General features: G+C 47.3%; 1 protein-coding gene across 5 annotated transcripts in view; it reads right to left on the reverse strand.

The window, feature by feature from the left end:
• Positions 1–19,878, reverse strand: part of pard3aa (par-3 family cell polarity regulator alpha, a) — a 275,373-nt gene that overhangs the window by 93,984 nt on the left and 161,511 nt on the right. For all 5 annotated transcript variants that reach the window (XM_035531038.1, XM_035531039.1, XM_035531036.1 and 2 more), the window contains 2 exons: positions 19,655–19,793; positions 9,826–10,012 (listed from right to left, as the gene is read on the reverse strand). In XM_035531038.1, the coding sequence (XP_035386931.1) occupies positions 9,826–10,012; positions 19,655–19,793 (326 nt within the window). The remainder of the gene's footprint in view (positions 1–9,825; positions 10,013–19,654; positions 19,794–19,878) is intronic.

A 19,878-nucleotide genomic window follows, 5' to 3' on the forward strand; every position in this document is an offset into this window, starting at 1 on the left:
ATCACAAACGGCTATTTATTTGTCCGTAATAAGCTAGCAGCGTGGCTAATCGCAACACAAATAACAAACATCCATCACCTACAGAAACCTGCCCCCTGCACTGAGAGAGAGAGAGAGACAGACAGCCAAAGAGAGAGAGAGTGAAATTAGTGTGTGTGAGTATAATCTATATCACAGATATAGGTTTATCCAATTTTGACTCTATTTGTACGTTTCCCCTTCTACACTGCATTTGAAGGGTGAAGGCCTTATCTATCCCTTTATGGAACATTTGAGGCATAAAGTCATCTCTGTTTGGGTACCAAGATAAAAATACTGAATTCACAAATAACAAAAAAGACAATGACATTATAATTCTCCAGGAAACCTAGTGCAAGTCTGACTCAGTCACACGCTACTAAGTGAATGACCATTCTCTCCTTTAAAAGAGGTAGAGATTCATGTGGAATATTTATTTGCTATATATCTACACTACAAAAATCCATAGCCCCTCTGAAATTGAACAAGTCACATCACATCAACTTAAAGAAATAATTAAAAAAAAATACACTTTCCTCTGTGCAATCTCAATTCCTTCCAGCAAAGCCCTTTATTATAGAGGCATTTAGCCTAGTCTCCATGTTCAATCACATATCTGGATACCATTACCTACGGAATTTGGCTAACCCCCCTGATCACTCTGGCACACAGGTAAACCGAATCGGAAAAGACCTCCCACAGCTCTGTCGAGTTGTCAGAGGTAGGTTAGGACGGAACTCTGAAGGGACAGCCATGTTTTGCTCACCTCTTGGCAGTAGCACAGTGGATGATAACAGATTTAGGCCATTTCTCTCTCAGTGCATTCACTGCAAAGCCACCAACCCCTCTGTGTGTGTTCTTCAAAAGCACAGAGACCAACAGGAGCGCACACACGCACTGCACATACACGGCCCAGTAAGCATTACATCGATAGATCGTACAGGCCCAGAAAGCAATCAGTACTCCAGAAATTCAAACCCTTTCAGAAACCTTTCTGGACACTACATATATTTATAGCAATGAACGCATCAATCTTGCACATGGGAGGAAAGGAAAAAAAACAAAAAAACAAAAACCCATCATTTTCCAAAGGGAGCCTGTTCTTGGGGAAACACATTACATTTCACACTGGGGACACAAAAATGAGAAATGTCTACAGATTATAATTATTTAGGACTGAAGATTAGTTCAACTGGAAACTCTAATCCTGCAGTCAATGAGCTGAGAGGAAAAGCATGCAGGGCATTCTGTGCAATTTAACATCTAATTCACATTCAAATACCAACTCAAATTTGGCTCAGATTATTTCAATCAGTTATAGAACCAATAATGCTGTGTGATAGCGAGGTGCGAGGCCCACTCTCAAATCAAATGTTTTGACCAGTGGAACAAGTGCCCAGCTGGAATTATGCACTCTGAAATTATACATGCTCTTGTAAAAGTATCCTTTAAGTGCACAGGAAAACAACACGCAACACCTGTAGAAGTGAATTAGGCCAGTTTCCACTATTACTCAAAATTCAAAAAAAGGATTATTAAAATATTAGCTACATTTTAATGGAGGTTTCCACTCATATCAGTACATGGTCCTGTAATGCCAAGAGCTGCACAGAGAAGAGAGAGCCCCCTCGCTCAGCTGGTCCTGACGCTGAGATCATTAACCAACATCAGCACTGGTCCAAACCAGGACACATTTGAAACAAAAACCATCAGAGAAACCCAAATGATATACTTCAAAAATAAAACTACTGCGCCCATTCTAACAAACAGACTTACACAAAGCAAAATGCGGCACTATCTAACCCTAAAATGACAGACTACACTGCCTGACAGTAGACACAGAACCAGGCTAACGATGTAGATTTGGTGAACACAGCGGGTCCACACAAGTCATGGCTGCCCAGAGAGCAGAGACTCCACAAACGCCACAAAATGTTTCAGTTTACAAAATCTGAGCTGACTTACCCAAACTTTAGATGACAGTCCAATACTAACTGTCCATTCTGTTTAGCACTTTATCCAGATGATATGTATCGAACTGCCATAAGGATGACAGATAGTAGCCACCCAAACAAAGAACTTCCACACAGTTTCACTTGTTTACTTTTGTACTCTTTAATTACAGTATTGCTTCATGCCAATTAGCATTATTTTTTCCCTGCTAAATATTCTTAACTTGGATTTTAATATTTATTTAGTTGATCATTTCCTTAATATCGTAAAACGTACTTCCATGTTGTTTGGATATTTCTTTGGCAATACAGTAAATGAATATGGTCATGGTAATGATGCTTACAGGACCGAAATTATGAGAGGGAGAGAGAGAGAGAGAGAGAGAGAGAGAGAGAGAGAGAGAGAGAATTTCACAGAAAGATTTAAGAATATACTCCAATATACTGTCAGTGAGTGGTGCACCTCTCACTATATAATCCCCTTTGATCTATTAAAGTATTTACTGTTTTTATTACTGTAATCTTGTTCTATCCAGTTCATTGTAATGTATTCTCTCATCCATTTAGTTATTTATTAATAAGACTTTATTACTTTTATTACAATTTTGTTACTTATGAAAATCATCATGTTCAGTTCCAAGTTATTTATTTTGGCAAAATGTACTTGGTATAGTCAAGCCAATAAAGCTACCTTGAGTTGAAGTGAATTAAATTGGGAGAGGAGCAGAGAGAGAGAGAGAGAGGGAGCGAGAGAGAGAGACACAGAGAGAGAGAGAGACACAGAGCGAGAGAGAGAGAGAGAGAGAGAGAGAGAGAGAGAGAGGGGGAGAGAGCGAGAGAGCGAGCCAGCACTGGCTGGTGTTAGAGGTGGGGGAATAACTCCACTCCAGAAGGCCTGTGCATTGTGCACTCACTCCATTATTCATTCAGCAGCAATCAGAATGGATTCCTGCCGCACACCTCGCACACCTCTCACACCTCTCACAGCGGCTGCACCGCTGCCGTCTCTACTGCTGTGAGCCCAGTCGTTAGCACACAATCCGTCCCTACTTCCCTCCACACACACACACACACACACACACACACACACACACACACACACACTCACACTCACACACACACTCACACACACACACACACACACACACACACACACACACACACACACACACACACACACACACTCGGCTCAGCCTTCTACCTACCTACCTCCTATCCCTGACACTGCTATTGGAAATTGGTCAGAAACCATATCGGTAAATGACTTTATTAAACAATTTTCCTTAATCAGTAAAAGGTGTGAGATGCAGTGTGATATATTAACTGAAGAGAGACCATTTTTGCCTTTATGACTCCTTCCTACACAATTTGATATGAATTAAATAAACAAACAATCTTAAAATTTGTGTTTTAGTAGTTGGTGGAAAATCCTTTGTAATGAACCCTCTGAAATCTCAGTGCATTTTCTCTGTTTTTGCATTATTTTCATCGTTAAATTCACTTTAAAGGTAGATATTTATAGTATGATACATATCACAATGTTCAGAACAATCTCAGCTTTCTTCCTTATGAGGTACTATTTGACCCAGAACACTGCATATATAATATGGCCCTAAAGCTGAAAATATGAGGTTCAATTTTAGAAATTAATCACATCTTATAAGAAAATATACCTTTACCTAACCTTTATCTAACCTATATATCTAACCTTTAAATCTAACCTCTCATAGGCTCTTACCTCTTATTATTGACAAAATCGAAAGGACAGATTCTACAAACTCAAGAAATGTTTCAACCATATTTCTATGCAGCATTATCACAAAAATATTAATAAATACAATGAAACGCACTGACGCAGACGCCACCACAATAGGTTAATGATTGGCTGAAGTGTGAAGTGGGCCCGGGTCACGCTGGAGCTCCCTTCTTCATAGGGGTGTTTGGTAAAGCCGTGTTTGGTGAACCAGCGTTTGCTAAAAGCAGCAGAGTTCTCAACGTGCTCATCCATTTCTCCCCATGACTGGATACGCTCTGCGGGCATCCGCCGTTACGGTCTTCTGCGGTTGTCCGTGCAGCGCGTCTCGTCACCAGCTCACCGGTGCGTTACTGTACAAGCCTAATGGCTCGGCCACGTCTCGCCTTTCTGAGCTCGCTCCACCGGCATTCGCCTTCGTGTTAAACGAGAACAGCAAACGGACTTCAGTCTGCTGCATCTGGAAGCAACCGCGCACCTTCGGTGAGCTGTCCTGTGACTGAAGCGATGAGGCAGGGCCGCACAGCTGGCCAAGAAATAACTCCGCCGCCCACTGACCAATTCCTTCTGGTCCCCTGTGATGCAGACAATGGATACGAAAGGCTGGGATTCCTTTATGGATCGTATCTTCTAAAGATGAACACCCCCAAAAGATCATATCTTATAAAGCTATGAATACCCTCATATTCAGATGTAGTCTACAGGAGTGCAAGAGCCAACTGATTCAACTGTGTCACTGTCCAAGACTTACATACTTGATTTTAATATTTCAAATGTAACCATCTACTAGCCTACCTTTCGATTCACTTCAACAGTGAGTAAACAGCTACTCCAACACCATGACACGACACCAGTGATACAGAGCAACATGCTCTCTCCTGCAGACCAGCAGCCAAATCACTGTTTGGGAGAACGCATGGTAAAAACTGGGTCATTGTAGGAGTGCCTCTGGTGAGTGGGGCTTCCGTTCCGTTTAGCAGCCATCATTAATCTTCCAAAGAGTCCCGTCGATGTGATCAGGAGGGAGACACCGACCTGCACCGAGCCAGCGAGGAAGAGGTGAGGGGGAGGAGACAGAGCAACGAGAGGAAGGTGCTAAATGAGCAAACGAGAAGCGCACCGAAAGACTTTCTCTGGCCGTGATTGGACCAAGATGTGTGAGGAGTGCAGGGACCTTTGGCTCTGGTGATGACTCGGACCGGGGAACAGAAAAACGGAGAGAGAAGGAAAAAGAGAGAAAGAACAAGAGCACGCAGGTTATGAGGTCAGACGGAGAGACGTCATCACGAATGCATGGTGTGCCGAGCTGGCTTACCAGGCCTTTGAGCTTTACGTGTTCCATCTACAATATGTTAAACAAACACACACACATCCATTCAAGTCTGCATTACTGCAGCTAAACATGTAGCTACAATATCATGGAACTTCAACATCAGCAATAAGAATCCGCACGCACACACGCACGCACACACTCAGAACGTCCAGCAAGATTATCTTCAGGAGGGTGAATATTTCTGTGAGGTTTTGTGTGTGTCTGTATGTGTGTGCGCATGAGAGAAAGAAAGAGAGAGAGAGAGACAGAGAGAGAGAGAGAGAGAGAGAGACAGAGAGAGAGAGAGAGAGACAGAGAGAGAGAGAGACAGAGAGGGAGAGACAATGGCATGCTGCTTTTTGGACATGAATAATTCAATATAACCTAAGGCACTGTTATACTTCGCTGATGAATGTGTGTGTGTGTGTGTGTGTGTGTGTGTGTGTGTGTGTGTGTGATGTATATGCTGGAATATGTTATGGTCTTAATCCGCAATGACAAACGTTGGACATCATGCGAACAAGAACACCCGAAGCTAAAATATTCATTAATAATCAGTGAGGAGGTAGTGGGTGCAGGGGGTTATTCAACTTTCCCAAACGATAACACAAGCAGGTTCATATGCATAAACTGACCAATCACAAATCAATCGATGCTCATCATGACCTTGTAGGACCAATCCCACATCAGAAATGCGTACTGTGTGTTGTATCTAGGGCTAAATATAGCAAAAGGAAGAGCTCCTCCAATCACTCAGGAGCCTGCAGTTCTCTAGCCATGTGTGCACGTGCACACACACACACACACACACACACACACACAGAGTGGGCAGTGTGATGAAGAAGAGAAAGAGAAAGAGTAAATGCAGCATTAATGGCCCACTGTCAATGCAGGCAGTGGAGCTGAGGAAATAACTGTATAATTAGTGTGAGAATTTGAAGACTTCTACACAGGTACAGTGAGGAGGGGGCTGTCAGAGTGAGTTGAGCACAACCACGAACCACAGAGGGTCTTGAGAACACGGGAGGCTTTTCTTACAAGACGCACTCCTGTGGAGAAGACAGCATCAGCAATACAACGTCATAAGGCAGCATCTTTGAAGAGCACTGCAGCTGTCTGTAACGCCGCGCCAGACGAGAGGAAGGTTTGGTACGTGCACGCGGTTCCCTCCGTAGCACCCTGATCCCCGGTGAAAGGACAGGACTCGCCAGCAGTCCTGAACCAGTATGGCCCATCAATTTTGAACGATCGCTATTGCAACTCCTGCGTCAAGTTTAGTTCCACAGGCACGTGCCCATGCCCAGGTTTCACCGACCTAAAACCTCAATGTTGCAAATAAATTTCATTCAAATTGGTCAAGTGTTATTAATATAACTAAGCACACAACACACTAATTTTGCGTTAATGTCATTTAGTTTATTCTTCCTACCAACTCTCAGCCTCTGGTCTGCAGTGAAACACCTTGGCTTCATCAATCTCTTGAATAGCAGGCCCCTCAAAGCATATGTACATTGACTTATTAAGCACACAGAGAAAGCAAAGACTCTCCCATTCAGTTACCTGTGCAGCCAATTACAAAAGCTTCCTATGTCCCTGCTAGAAAGTCATTACCAAGGTGCAAAACTGGGTTATGAAAACCTTGTTAGGATAAGCTCTGCAGACTCTGAAGAACATTTGTGGTACAGAGGAGCTGAAAGCAGCCATGAGGGAGTGAAGCTGCAGGCTGGCTCGGGCACAGGCCGGATCGGGGACAGGCCGGATCGGGCACAGGCCGGATTGGGGACCGACTCGCGCTTTGCCCACATTTCATTGCATGCCTCCCTTTGCTGGCATTTAGGTGAAAACATTCAAGGGAATCGACTTTGGCCAAAAAGCATCTCTGGCTCTGTGTCATTTATGTCAAAGATTATGCTTGTTCAGTTAATGCATTACACACCCCTACAACATGAACCAGACCAATGCGCCTTTGTGGATTTGAGAAAAGCAAAAAAAGCAAAAACTCATCACTATGCAAATCATTCCACCATTATTCACACTCATGGGTCTCATGCTTCCCTCCACCCTTCACACACACACACACACACACACACACACACACACACACACACACACACACTTATTTATACTTCCCTCCTAATCCCAAACACACACTCACTCATACTCTCTCCAATCACACACTCCCCCTCCCCAAACACACACACACACACACACACGGAGCTCATTAAATTTAGAATAGAATTTATTTGAAAAAATATAATATAGTGTAAACATCTAACTGTGCAAACATGCTTTATCTGCCTTAAACATCATTTTAACAAAATAAAGTAATATTAATTATGTACATGTTTTAAAAATAGACATCTGTGTAAAAAGTGCAGTGTAAACACTGTAAAGCGCTCGCTATGCTACATGTGCAGTTGTTAGGTCACAAACTGTGCTCGTTATATCCTGGTTCCTTTTTAATCACTATTCATATGGGGGTAATGGCCACAAAATGGTAATAGCCACACCATTTGTTATTCCACTAGCGCTGCTACAATGTGGATGGACCAACATGGGCCACGCTTTCACACGGTGTGTGGGTGCGGTCGCCATGGAAAAGATTTGTCGCGTTTCCTGTCTTGGTTTACACCAACCAGCAACAGATGTTCAGGACCGTCTTAATCTGTTTCTTTTCAGATATTCAAATCGCTTCCATATAACTGAAGTTGTGTTAAAGCATCGGAGGATATCGCACGTTTACTTGCGCTTTCATGCCACTCGCTAGTGCCCCTCATTTTTTCCCCTGCTGGTAGCTCCCACAATGCACTGTGGTAGGACATAGGTGTGCGCTTTGACGTGCAGGCCAAAACAGACTCTGGCTGGCTGGCTGTTGCATTAATTTTTTCTGTGTAATAACATCTATACTTATCAAGATAAACATCAAAAGCTTATCATTACTTATAAAAACTTTATCGTGATCCTCTTTTGCGATCCTTTATTGCCCAGGACTAATTTATACTAACCTTATACATATTCTCTTATATTTCCCTCCAACCCACAAATACTCACTCGCACTCCGCTCCAACATTCAAACACTCATAATTTCATCCAAATGTCATAGATACAGTACACACACTACTCGCCACATCCAAAAACTTAACCGCCAACTATGTCCAGTATTAACAAACAAATGAGGAAGATTAGTAATAAAATACAGATGAACACAAAGAGAGAAGGATTATGGTCAAAGGAGCAATGTTTCTTCTGCTGACAACTCCCACACACATACTGTATACAGTCGTGGCCATGTTTTGAGACTAGCACAAATCTTAGTTTTCACAAAGTTTGCTGCTTCAGTTTTTATGGTAGCAATTTGCATTAACTCTAGATTGTGAAGAGTGATCAGATGAATTGCAATTAATTTCAAAGTCACTCCTTGCCATGACAATTAACTTAATCACAAAAATTACTGCATTCCAGCCACTGCGTTTCAGCCCTGCCACAAAATGGCCTGCTAAGATCATTTCAGTGATCTTGTTAGCTGAGGAGAAAGTGTTAACGAGGACGAGGCTGATATCACTCTGCTGATTAGAAAAGCAGGCTGGTTGCTTTAAAAGGGTGGTGGTGCTTGAAGGTTTCTTCTGTTAACCATACTTGCCTCCAAAGAAACACATGCAGTCATTGCATTGCATCAAAAGGGCACCTAAATCAACCATTTATAGATTCTGACAATAGGATCTAAAAATACTGAGGCAGTAAACTTTGTGAAAACTCAAAACTTTTGGCCACAACTATATATGCATACACACTCTCAAACACTCCCCCCCCCCCGAATAAAACCACACACAAATACAGCAATAATACTAAGAAACACATCATAAGGTAATAAACGCTGTTTAAAACATCAATTGTTCAGATTTTTATAAAGAAAATGAAAACACGTCGAATTGTGACCTATAATCTACTGAGACAGATGCAACAAATCCCATGAGCCCAGTGTAACCCTTACAACGCAACCTAAGCAACAGGACCCTGCGGCAGCCACAGTGCCTCCGAGGGGCTTTACCGGATTACTGAGTGGGGACGATGGCAAAGGTGTGCCCCTGGGGCGGCTGGGATTCAGAACAGCCTCTAATTAAAGTTATACCTGCCGTTACATGGTGTCATGCCACAAGTCCTGAAACAACAGGCTGGGGAGTGACGGAGCTGGCGAAGCTTCTTGTGCTGATGTCTGTCTGCAGGTTGAAGTGGAGGCAGAGATGTATGTGGGGAGCAGTTACAACACCCTCACCACACACTCCATCAGAGTTATCCGTGATGTGCACGCGCACACACATTTTCCTCTGATCACTGGCGAGCTAAATGCACCGCGATTCATGCTGGGTTCGTGGTGTACTTCTCTCAAATAGCGACGCACGGTTGGTTCAGGTGCCAGAGGTGTTAAGGGAACCTTATTTGGAACTAAACAAAAGGGAGTGGGAGTATTTGATATCATGTGAAAGTAATCCATGTTTTCTCAGAGGAAGGGAGGTGCAGCAATTTAATTACTTACATCCAATATACTGTTTGCTTCGAGTGTGCAAAGCTGTGGCTGTCATTTCTGTTCATACTGGGAATGAATGCCTTAACCTAAAGGGACAGCTCGAAATTGCTTATGGCTTCAATTCTACATCTCTGGCAGTCTGTTCAATTATGACTAGTCAAAAATATAGCAATTGAACACCTGCTGTCGACCGGTCTTTTTACAATGAGTTGACTCTTAAATCTTGAGATCATCATCATCATCATCATCATCATCATCATCTTACCACTCATCTTGGTTCTGCAAATCTGTAGACCAGGAGATAGGCACCTCCGCCACAAAGCCGATGTCATCGTGGGAGCTCGAAGACGATCGGTCAGACAGCCGGGCAGGGAGGATAGGTGGCCCATCATCTTCAATAATGACGGTGTCATCCTGAGGCATGTTGACGGTGGGGGACAGCTGGTAGTTACCTGGGGGAGAGCAGAAAAGGTGGGTGTGTCAGAGGGCTGCGCACGCATGTCTGGAGGCTGAGGGGCGATTCCGTTTGCCCATGATGAGAAAGCTCAGGCGTCAAAGTGCTCTGCGTGTGAGACGATAGCTACAACGGCTTCACACAGCCTCACGCACAGAGCTGAGGCTGAGCTGCAGTGGACGCGCGGCACCCGCGCCTCGGACACCAAACACTCGCACCTTGGATACACAGCACTTGCTTTCAGTTGGTGCTCCAGGTCATGGTTTGAATAGCTAGCGTTTATAAGCTGGAAGGCAGCGTGAGGCAATGTCTCTAGGCATTCTTAACCCACTCCGGGGGGGGGGGGTGCAAAGAGAAGCCAGCAGTCCTCTTACTGGTCCCGCAGGTCAAGCAGAGAGAAAAACAACGGTAATATTGGAGATGTGGTGTCTTGGACCCTGAGGAATCTATCAAAATGACAGGGCACCAGTCATACACTGTGTGTGTGTGTGTGTGTGTGTGTGTCTACATGCATGATGTTTAACTTCAGAAGCAATTTGCTTACACAGCTCATGAAGGTCCTCTGTCTGAAATGTCCTTTTTCTCTTGAAACCTTGTGTACTACACTGAAATGTTTAGTACCTTGACAAACACCCACAAACACCCAACCGCCCACCCGCCCCTTTGTTAGGAACATCTGTCCACCTGCTCATTTGTGTAATGAGTCAGACATGGGTAAGAGCTTCAGTTAATGTTTACATCAAACATCAGCATGGGGAGAAAATGGGATCTGACTGACATTGATCGTAGCATGGTTGTTGGTGCCAGATGGGCTGGTTTGGGTATTTCGGAAAATGCTGATCTCCTGGGATTTGCACGCATGCAACATCCAGTGAGCAGCAGTTCTTTGGGCAGAAATGCCTAGCTGATGACAGGTCAGCGGAGACAGGTAGGAGCGGTTCAGGCTGCCAAGGATACGGCGGGAAGGTAAATAACCACGCTTAACAACTGCGGCAAGCAAGAAAACGTCTCGCAGTGCCCACGCCGATGGGCTACAACAGCAGGAGACTACGACGGGTTTCTCTCCTGTCAGCCAAGAACGGGAACCCGAGACTGGAGTGGACACGAGCTCACCGAAACCGGACGGCCGAGGGTGGGGAAAACATTGCCTGGTTGCCTAAATCTCACATCCGGCTTCAATATGCAGATGGTGAGGTGACTACGTAGCAAGAGCAGTGTGAATCCTTGGACCCCATCTGCCATGTGTAGACAGTTACAGCTGATAACGGCCGTGCCGTGGCGCGGGGAATGCCAACGTGCACGCTGAGCGTGCAACAGCCCATCTCGTTGCTGTTGCTGAATGTGTGCGTCCCTTCACGCCACGAATTTTATGGGTAAAAGTCCCGAGGGAATCGGACGTTCCTCGGCTGAGAACAGCGCGCCCGCCCTCGGACGGTTGAGGGCCGGTTTCTCATCCCACGTCTGGAGTAAAAATATGAGGTCGGTCCCGTTGGGAGTCTGGAGACAAGCGAGTACCAGGCAGACCCAGGCAGTATGCGACGTGACCACAACCTACACGTCTTATACTAGCTGCTTCCAGCATGGTAACGTGGTAATCTCACAAAGTGCAAGTCACCCCAGACTGGCCCACTGACCCGCCACATCTGAACGGAACGGGGAGCAACGGGAGAGTCATAGCGCGCACATGCGGCTGACAACCACGGCAGCGGCGCGAGGCGATCGGGTCGACGCGGGCCGACATCTCGAGCGCAAACCTTTCCGGCACTTTGCGGAAACAAAGTGTCGAGGCTGATCTCATAGCAATAAATTATGAGCGCTTGCAAAAAGACGTAAACCGTGACTTGATCACCCGAACTAAAGCTCCAAGAGAAGTGGGAGGCGGATGATGCAACTGCCCAAAGGTCAGAGTCTTCATTTCACAACTCTGTGCCTTCAAACTAAGGCCACTGCCTTTAATAACCCATGCGAATCTCACCACACTCCACTGACTCCAAGCTCAGGGGACAGGAGGAACATAGTTCCTAACTTTTATTACTGCCGACCATTTTTGAATAAGGCTCAAAAGGCAGACAACTTGAGTAAGCACACAGGTAACAGTTGCAGAAATAGTATGCCCACCCTTGGCCAACTGGAGAAACAGACTATACCTATACTACACCTAAGCTACACGAAATGTATTAAGTGTGTAAGTGGCTGGTCGCAAGCTTAGCCACTCCGGGAGCTTGGGTTGCCTCCTGAGTCTTAGTCTTCCTAAGGTTTTTTTTTCCCCTTAATTCCACCTAGGGAGCTTTATCTTGCCAATTCCGCTACTGGTGTGCTTCATTAGGGATGTGGACCCAAACATTTGCAAAGCCGCTTTGCGACGAAGCGTGTTCCAAAAAACGCTGTATGAATACATTTGTCTTTGACACTTTTATTACCAGAGGAGGAAGAGCAAGAAGGAGAAGAAGAAGAATGGCAGGCTAATTATTAGCCTCTTTTACAGTCAAACCAAAATAGCTGCTACCATGTTACTTGGGGAACAAATGTCAAGCTACAGAGTTGTCATGACAACCTGTTACTTTGCACTGCATCAGTGCATCACCATCAAAAGCCTACTTGCGCGTTCACTTTCACCCAAAAGGCGTTCACACACACACAATTTCTAAACCTCGCCCATTTCCTTTCCCAAGGTTCCACACACAGTCGGTGAAGGGTAATTCAATAACACATGTCTGGAGAGACTCGGAGGACCTTGGCTCTGATGAGCGAACGTTTGTGAACTTCAACTTCGGTCTAATCAGGCTTGGCAGATGAATTAACAGCGCTGTGATTAGCACAGGTCTGTATCAGGCGTTCATTAATAAATCATTAAACCTGCTTGCAAGACAAGCAAGGCGAAAGCGTCCGGTCCGTTTGGCAGTGAAAGACTCGCAAGGCCGAACAACGATTCCACGTTAACGAGGTGCTTTCTGCTGCACATTATAGGTCACGTGCTGTGACTCGCCCAGCTCTGAAACCCTGTATTGACTACACTGGTTATTTTAGGCAAAGAAACACAACAAGATGCACTTTAAGTGCCAGTTGGAGCTCATTTCTCCCAGTTTCATCCGTGGTGCTCATTTGCTTCTGTCTGTGGATCTGGAGGAGACCGGGAGCAGCTCCGACGGGAGCGGGCCCAGTCAGGCCGCCTCCGGCTCGGCGCAGTGGCCTCGGTCTCCCTGCTCCCAGGGCCCTGATGCCAGGGGCCCGGCCTCTGATCGCCAGGCACCCGGAGGCTGGCTGCTGGATGTGCGAGCGGCCTCTCGTCTTGCCGTCCCGACAGGGGAGTTGCGGGGGGGTTGCATCACCGGATCAAAGCCGCGCCCCTTTGAGAGCGGGGAGCGATAACGCTTTCGAGCCCTGCTAACCACACACTACTACGCGACAGCGCTGTCTAGAATCAAAAGCGCAAGAACACCTAAATTACTTCTTGGACGTCGCAAGCAGGAAAAGGAGAGAAAAGAAGACGACCAGCGGGTTGAATCTTCCCACAGTGCTGTGGGAAAAGAATAAGAAAAGCCAACGCCGTTAAAAGCCAAAGAAACTTCTGAAACTGCACAAAGACTTCAGAGTGGGAGCAGGTGTGGGCGAGGGAGGTGGGACGCGCCTGCGGCATTCCGGAGCGAAACGGCACCTAGAAACGTATGGCCGGGCCCGGAACGGATGCCTCCGACAAGCGGGAACATTTAAAAGCGAAAGAAGTCGTCCCTGCCTTCCCCCTACACCCTGGAAAAAAACCTCGCCCCGTAGCAGCTATGGTTCGACAGCAGCATGCTAATCAGCATTGCTAGTGAGACTACATCCCCCTCCCCTGTTGAATTACGTACGGGTGTGAATAATTAAAACCCTCTCATTGATCCAATCGAAATTCCTGATAAGGAGAACGCTATGAACCACTTAGCCTCGCGGTAACCTTTATTACAACGAGCAGTAATACAAAGTTGGCAGGCAATCAAAGTTGGCAGGGTGCGCGTCAAAGGGCCTTGGTGTGGGAGGAGAGCAGACCCGGTCCGCTTAGCCGCTCCCGGCTCCTAACGGCTGGGAATGGCAACGGTGGGCGTAATAACGCACCTGCTCGGCGAAGAGCAGGTGTTTTGCGGCGCGAGGGCCTCCCTCTCCCTCTCTCTCTCTCTCTCTCTCTCTCTCTCTCTCTCTCTCTCTCTCTCCTCTCTCTCTCTCTCTCTCTCTCTCTCTCTCTCTCGGAGGATCCCGGAGAACGTTAGCAGCTGACAAATCCTTCTGACACCTCCTCTGCACCTTGTCTGGATCCATTAGCCAGTCAGGCTGGGGGGAGCAGCACAGACTAAAGGGGCGTAGAGGATGGAGAGCGGGTGGAAGTGGGAGCAGTTCTCACTTTCGACCCATTAAAGTAACTGTGGAGGACAGGCATACTGATGGTGACATGTGCCTGCAAAAAAAAAAAAAAGGCAAAACAACTTTTGCCAAGAAACCCACGAAACTATCTGAAATCCATGAAATTACATGAAAATATTATGAGGTTCACATCAAAGTACCCAGCAAGAGCAGGGATTTGTGCAGCAAACTCTCATGTACACATTATGAGGTTTGAATTTTTGGATAGAAGACGCCCGAACTGTAATGTCATGCGATCTCTTCCCGTCAGCCGGGGCTGAGAAGCTCCGCTCCCCACCCGCTCCACGGCCGACTGTGGTGAAAGAGCCGCGTCGACTCGGATCTTCTCGCTGTCACCGACCGCCAGCACGCGAACAATGCCTGTCTCGCTGTAATCAAATGACCCCTCATGCGGTCACCCCAGCAACAGCATACACACTCCTGGTGCTCCCGGTCAGACCCAGACACCATGGCGCTATGGCAACCACCAGCAGCCACTGAAGCCATCTTGTGTATCCTCACTGGAGCGCAGATGAAAAAGAGAGAGAGAGGCTCTTCTCACTGTCAATGTTCAATGGGATGTGTGTGTGTGTGTGTGTGTGTGTGTGGCTCATTATGAACCCACTGGCCAACACTGAGATGTATGCAAGTCCATCTAGTGCCAAAATAAAGCGCCAGAGTGTTCTTCATTAACCCAACAACCCTAATCCACAGGTCCATCTTCCACCTTAGAAGGCAGTGCTGAAGGAAGCCTGCTTAATGGCGGGTCAGCAGGAAAGATGAGCTCTCGGGGGAGGGAGGGCTGCATGCAGTCATCTACCTAAACCCAGATCCAGGATCCTGGCACCACAGGGGCAAGGGTCACCCCATTAGTCGACCTCTCACCCCCCCCGCGAGAAACTGCAGTGACAGCCAAGTCTATTGATCAAAGATCGTTAGCTAATCCGTGCCGCTGTGCTGCCAGGGATTTAAGACCTATCCGTTTAGTAGCTAATCATGGGAAAGGCACACCTCGGGGAGGATAGAGATCATTCGGGGAAGGCCCACAGTCACTCCGCACTCTCTAACCTCCCACTAATACCGGGTCACCGGGTCGCGTTAATAAGCTTAGAGAGACACGGTGTGTTTGTATTCCTCTGAATCACAGGCAAACACCGTCGGGTGTGGACGGAGGTCAAGCTAAATGATCGCGGTGCCAGTTGTAGAGAATATGAAAGGCCAGCATGTGGTATTAATCAGACGCTAACTCGGATTAGCCATCCGCGGTCATCAGCGCACGCTCGCAAGCTCGGACCAGGTCATGAAGGTCCCACAGTGACGTAATGGAGCTGGTAAAAGAGAATAGGCCAAGGTCTTACAGCACAACGATACAACACAATAAACTCAATATTATTATTCCTCCAGGGAAATTAACACAATCTCTACACACAGCACAGACACGGATGGTGTTTATAAGACATAAAACATGAAGGCCGACTCGACTTCTTCAGTTTTTACAGTACTTAAATTAATCTTTTTTCTTTTTTATATACTTAATTTTAAATGACTTGTTCTATATTTGAGCTTTTTTGAGCTTATAAAAATCTACTGTCAAAAAATCTCAAGAAGGACGTTATTTAAACCTTCCTGCTAGTATTAGCACGGGGCCAGTGTTCTACTGGGAGGTGGTGTTTCACACTACATGCACACTATCCATCACATCCAGTGCACTTTTACACATGAGGAAACAGAATGAGTTCTGGTGAGCCAGCACACACCCAGGATCCCCGCACGGCCAAAGAGACACGTCAGTCACTGGAGCCGGCGCTTCGTTTCTGCATCCCAGGCTGTCATCCTTCCTGCGCGTTTTTCTTCCTGCCCGTTTAACTTACGAGCGTTCTCTCCCTCTCTGTCAGTAAAACAGGTAGCTGTCGCGCTCCCGGCCGGGCGTCACCCTCCGTTACCCGGCCGTCGGCGGGAGGAGCGCGGTCCCCTCCCTTCTCCTCGTTTCCCGCTCCCCCGAGCGCGGACCGCCGTCTCGGCCCTGGGAGGCGACGTCCCGGCGAGCTTCTGCTCCTTAACTGTTTTTCCTTGCCTTCTTTCTTTTGGACAGAGCCGCTCTGTTGAACAGCGTGGCCAGAAGCAGCCAGCGGGGTCCTCGATTTGCAACACAGCGTGGCTTCCCGCGTGAGGTCGGACTTTTCGATTAGGGCCGAGCTGCAGGCGCGGCCCGCGATTGCGCCGGCGGCTCCGACTGCAGATAGCCGCGCGGTGACGCCTCGTCTCTCTCCCCCCTCGCGCACACAGAGCTGAGAGCAACGCGCTTACCCACACACAACGGCATACGGAGCCGGCAAGCGAGAGCGAGGGAGCGAGGGAGAAAGGCAGAAGACCGAGAAACCTAGCCAGCGCAAAAACTTTATCTGCCTTGTTGCTAAAATACAGCACCGGAAAGTCATAGCTGACACCGTCATAGAGTGATGTAGTCGGGGAAGACATTTATAGGCTTTTATAGACATGTACAGGCTTCATACACCCTGACACTTAGCAGACAGCAACCCATCCTTCTGACACTGGTCCAACACCTCAGCCCATCAATCTGACCAGGCAGCACTGTGGCCAATCAATGAGCTGGCGCAGTGTAGCTGGATTGATGGCTCCGCCCCTCCATCACTCCGACTGGCTTCCCTCAGGATCCGCACTACTGCCATGTTTCCTCCCCTTCCGACCTTATCTCACGTCAGACGCGGCCCGAGCCTCCCCGATCGATGCCGACCGAGTTCAGACAGCTCAAACAACCGTCGGAGAAGCCGCTGACGTCTTTCACAGCCGGTAGCGGCATGCGCATTTACTTATACTCCGCCGTATGCGTCCGACGCCGGCGCACGTGACCGGCGCACGTGGTGGCAGGCTTCACCACTTCATACCCGTTTATCGGAAATCGTTTCCCAAGCCATGAAAAGCATCTTTTCAACCGCTCTGCCATTATGGTCTACAAAGCACTTGCGGTTCAGAGTGGCAATTTCACAATGTCTATTACGATCTAATGCCCTCCTTAATCCCAGCTAACAACGCTGCCACATTTTCTTCCGGCTTTTCCCTATGCATTTCTCTTTGGCCGCAAGATTGAGAATAAACGCTGAACTTGAACAGGCTTCTGTCCTCCCACAGCTATTTCAGCTGTTAACACTCCTTGTTCCTCTGAAAGTTGCAGATTGCAGAAGTGCAGCACAAAGGCTTTTTTTTTTTTTTTTGACCGTTAATGCAGATGATCTGTTTCCACTTTAAACTTGGAGACATTTTCACTCTTTAAAATCAACAGTCCTGAAGGCCGTTGCTTCTTTAATCCAAATTCTCGGAGGCAGAAGTGAATTACTTTGATTTAAAGTTCTCAGAGTATCTTTCTTAATAAAAAAGCGTATTCGTTTATTTCGGAATTGCATAGGAGGAGAGTGTAAAAGATTTTTTTGGGGCATCTGATACAGGCAGTGTGCTACACATATTAATGCAATCAGTGAATCACTGAAATCAAACAGTATTAAGAGTCTATGACTTATCAGCATCAGCAGAAATCCAACTGAAAAATCACAGGTAAATGTCCCAATAAACCACCAAGTGTTATATGGGGAAAAAAACCTATTCAGGATTTTTTTTTTCCAGAATCCGCTTTATATTTATATTATTTCCAACTGCTGTTTCTGCTGTTTCTAAGACATTTCATCACTGAGAACCAACAATCATATTTGAAAGCTGGCAATTTACAATCATATTAATCAATAAAGCACTAAAACTCATGACGTCTGTGAAGCGTTTGAGCATATAATTACATTTTATCAGTCAATCTAATTGGTTATCACAACTGTTAACGCTTTGAAAGTGGTATCAGTATTCCATGGCGTTCTGCTGGTTGACCAGACGAGGGGGTCCTTCCTGTCATCCATCAGAGTAGGGAGACAGAAGGCCACCATCAGGCTAACCTTGCAGGTCCTCATTTTTTGAATGACAGGTGATCTATTTGGCAGATCCTCTCAACTGAGTTGTGTCTGCTGTAGGCTCTGATTCTGACATGATTCACAACACACCGCAGTCAGGGCCTCACCCTGGCCCCGTTCTGCAGCGCACGCCGAGCCTTTCAGACGAGCGCCATGCGTCAACGTTTCCGCCAGCCCTTCTGGTAAACAGGAGGTCACGTGGCATCTACGGTCTCGTTCGGAATGACAGAAATGGCCCGTGTAATAAGGCGCCGTCATTCATATCAGTGTGCTAACTCTTGATATGCATTTGCCAAAACGCAAATAGCCTGACAAACGGGGCGTCGGTTGCGGCGGAGGCTTCGCTGATGCATGAGAAAGCAAAGCGGAAAAGGGACGAACTGTCACGGGAAAAAATGTGACGTTCGTCAAGCATGACGGGGCCGATGGCCCCGTTTCGCTGGCGCCAAACTTTTCTGCAACTTTTCCACGTCGCTCGTTCGCCCCGCGTCTTCTGAAAGGTTGGGCCCTTGAAGCGCGCCAGTGTTAGAACTCCACACCGGCGCGCGGGATATTTACAGCCGCCAAGGGCTGCTGAAAGGCTGCAGCAGAGCTCGTCGGGGGAAACGGCTGCGGCAAGTAGGACAGAGATCAAAGACAAGAAAAAAGACAAGGCTGCATGCGAGAGAGAGAGAGAGAGAGAGAGAGAGGGAGAGAGAGAGAGGGAGGGAGGGAGAGAGAGAGGGAGGGAGAGAGAGAGGGAGGGAGGAAGGGGGGATGGAGAGAGAGAGAATGGTCATGAGGAGAGCTGCAGAGAGACAGCGTTGGTGCAGACGCCGATCCAGAAGCGTAATCCCTGAGCGCACGGCTCTGACAGCAGCGTGGCCCGGCGGCCGGATCTCCCCCGCAGCACACAGGGCCGGACGTGAAGGACGGAGGAAACCGGGAAGGAAGAGGAAGAAAGGCCCTGGAGGGGCTGCTGTTAAATGCTGCAAGCACGTGGCAGGCAGATCGATCGAGGATTGGCAGGAACGGCCGCGCAGAGATTGAGCTGCCGATTCCAATTACGGTGGGAGGAAAAAGTGATGTTGAGTTTGGAGGGAAGTGCCTGGGTGAGATCATGCAGGATCAGACCCCGGATCAGGAAACGGGGAAGTGCGAATGACATCAGGTCTTAATTACAGAGGCACACTTGCACGGAGGAACGGGTCACGCCGATCTGGGGTCCTTACGGCATGGATTATACGTGCAGACATGCACGTGTGTTACGGAGTGCTGTAGGGTCTGTGAAAAGAAGTGTGTGTGTGTTCGCTCACCCATCATCCTGCCCAGGATGGTGGGCCGGGGGCTGGTGGGGTCATCCGCGGGGTAGAGGGAATGGGAGATGCGACGCTCCTGCTCTGGGTGGACTTGTCCCAGGGCTGCCTCTGTCCTGGAGGGGCTTCCTGAAGGCTCCTGCTGAGATCAAACACTTGCATCAGTGAAAAGGGCTAAAGAAAACATACAATATGAAATAATAACACACTGCAATTACGCCGCT

The sequence above is a fragment of the Electrophorus electricus genome, chromosome 10 (assembly GCF_013358815.1).
Source record: "Electrophorus electricus isolate fEleEle1 chromosome 10, fEleEle1.pri, whole genome shotgun sequence".
NCBI lineage: Eukaryota > Metazoa > Chordata > Actinopteri > Gymnotiformes > Gymnotidae > Electrophorus > Electrophorus electricus.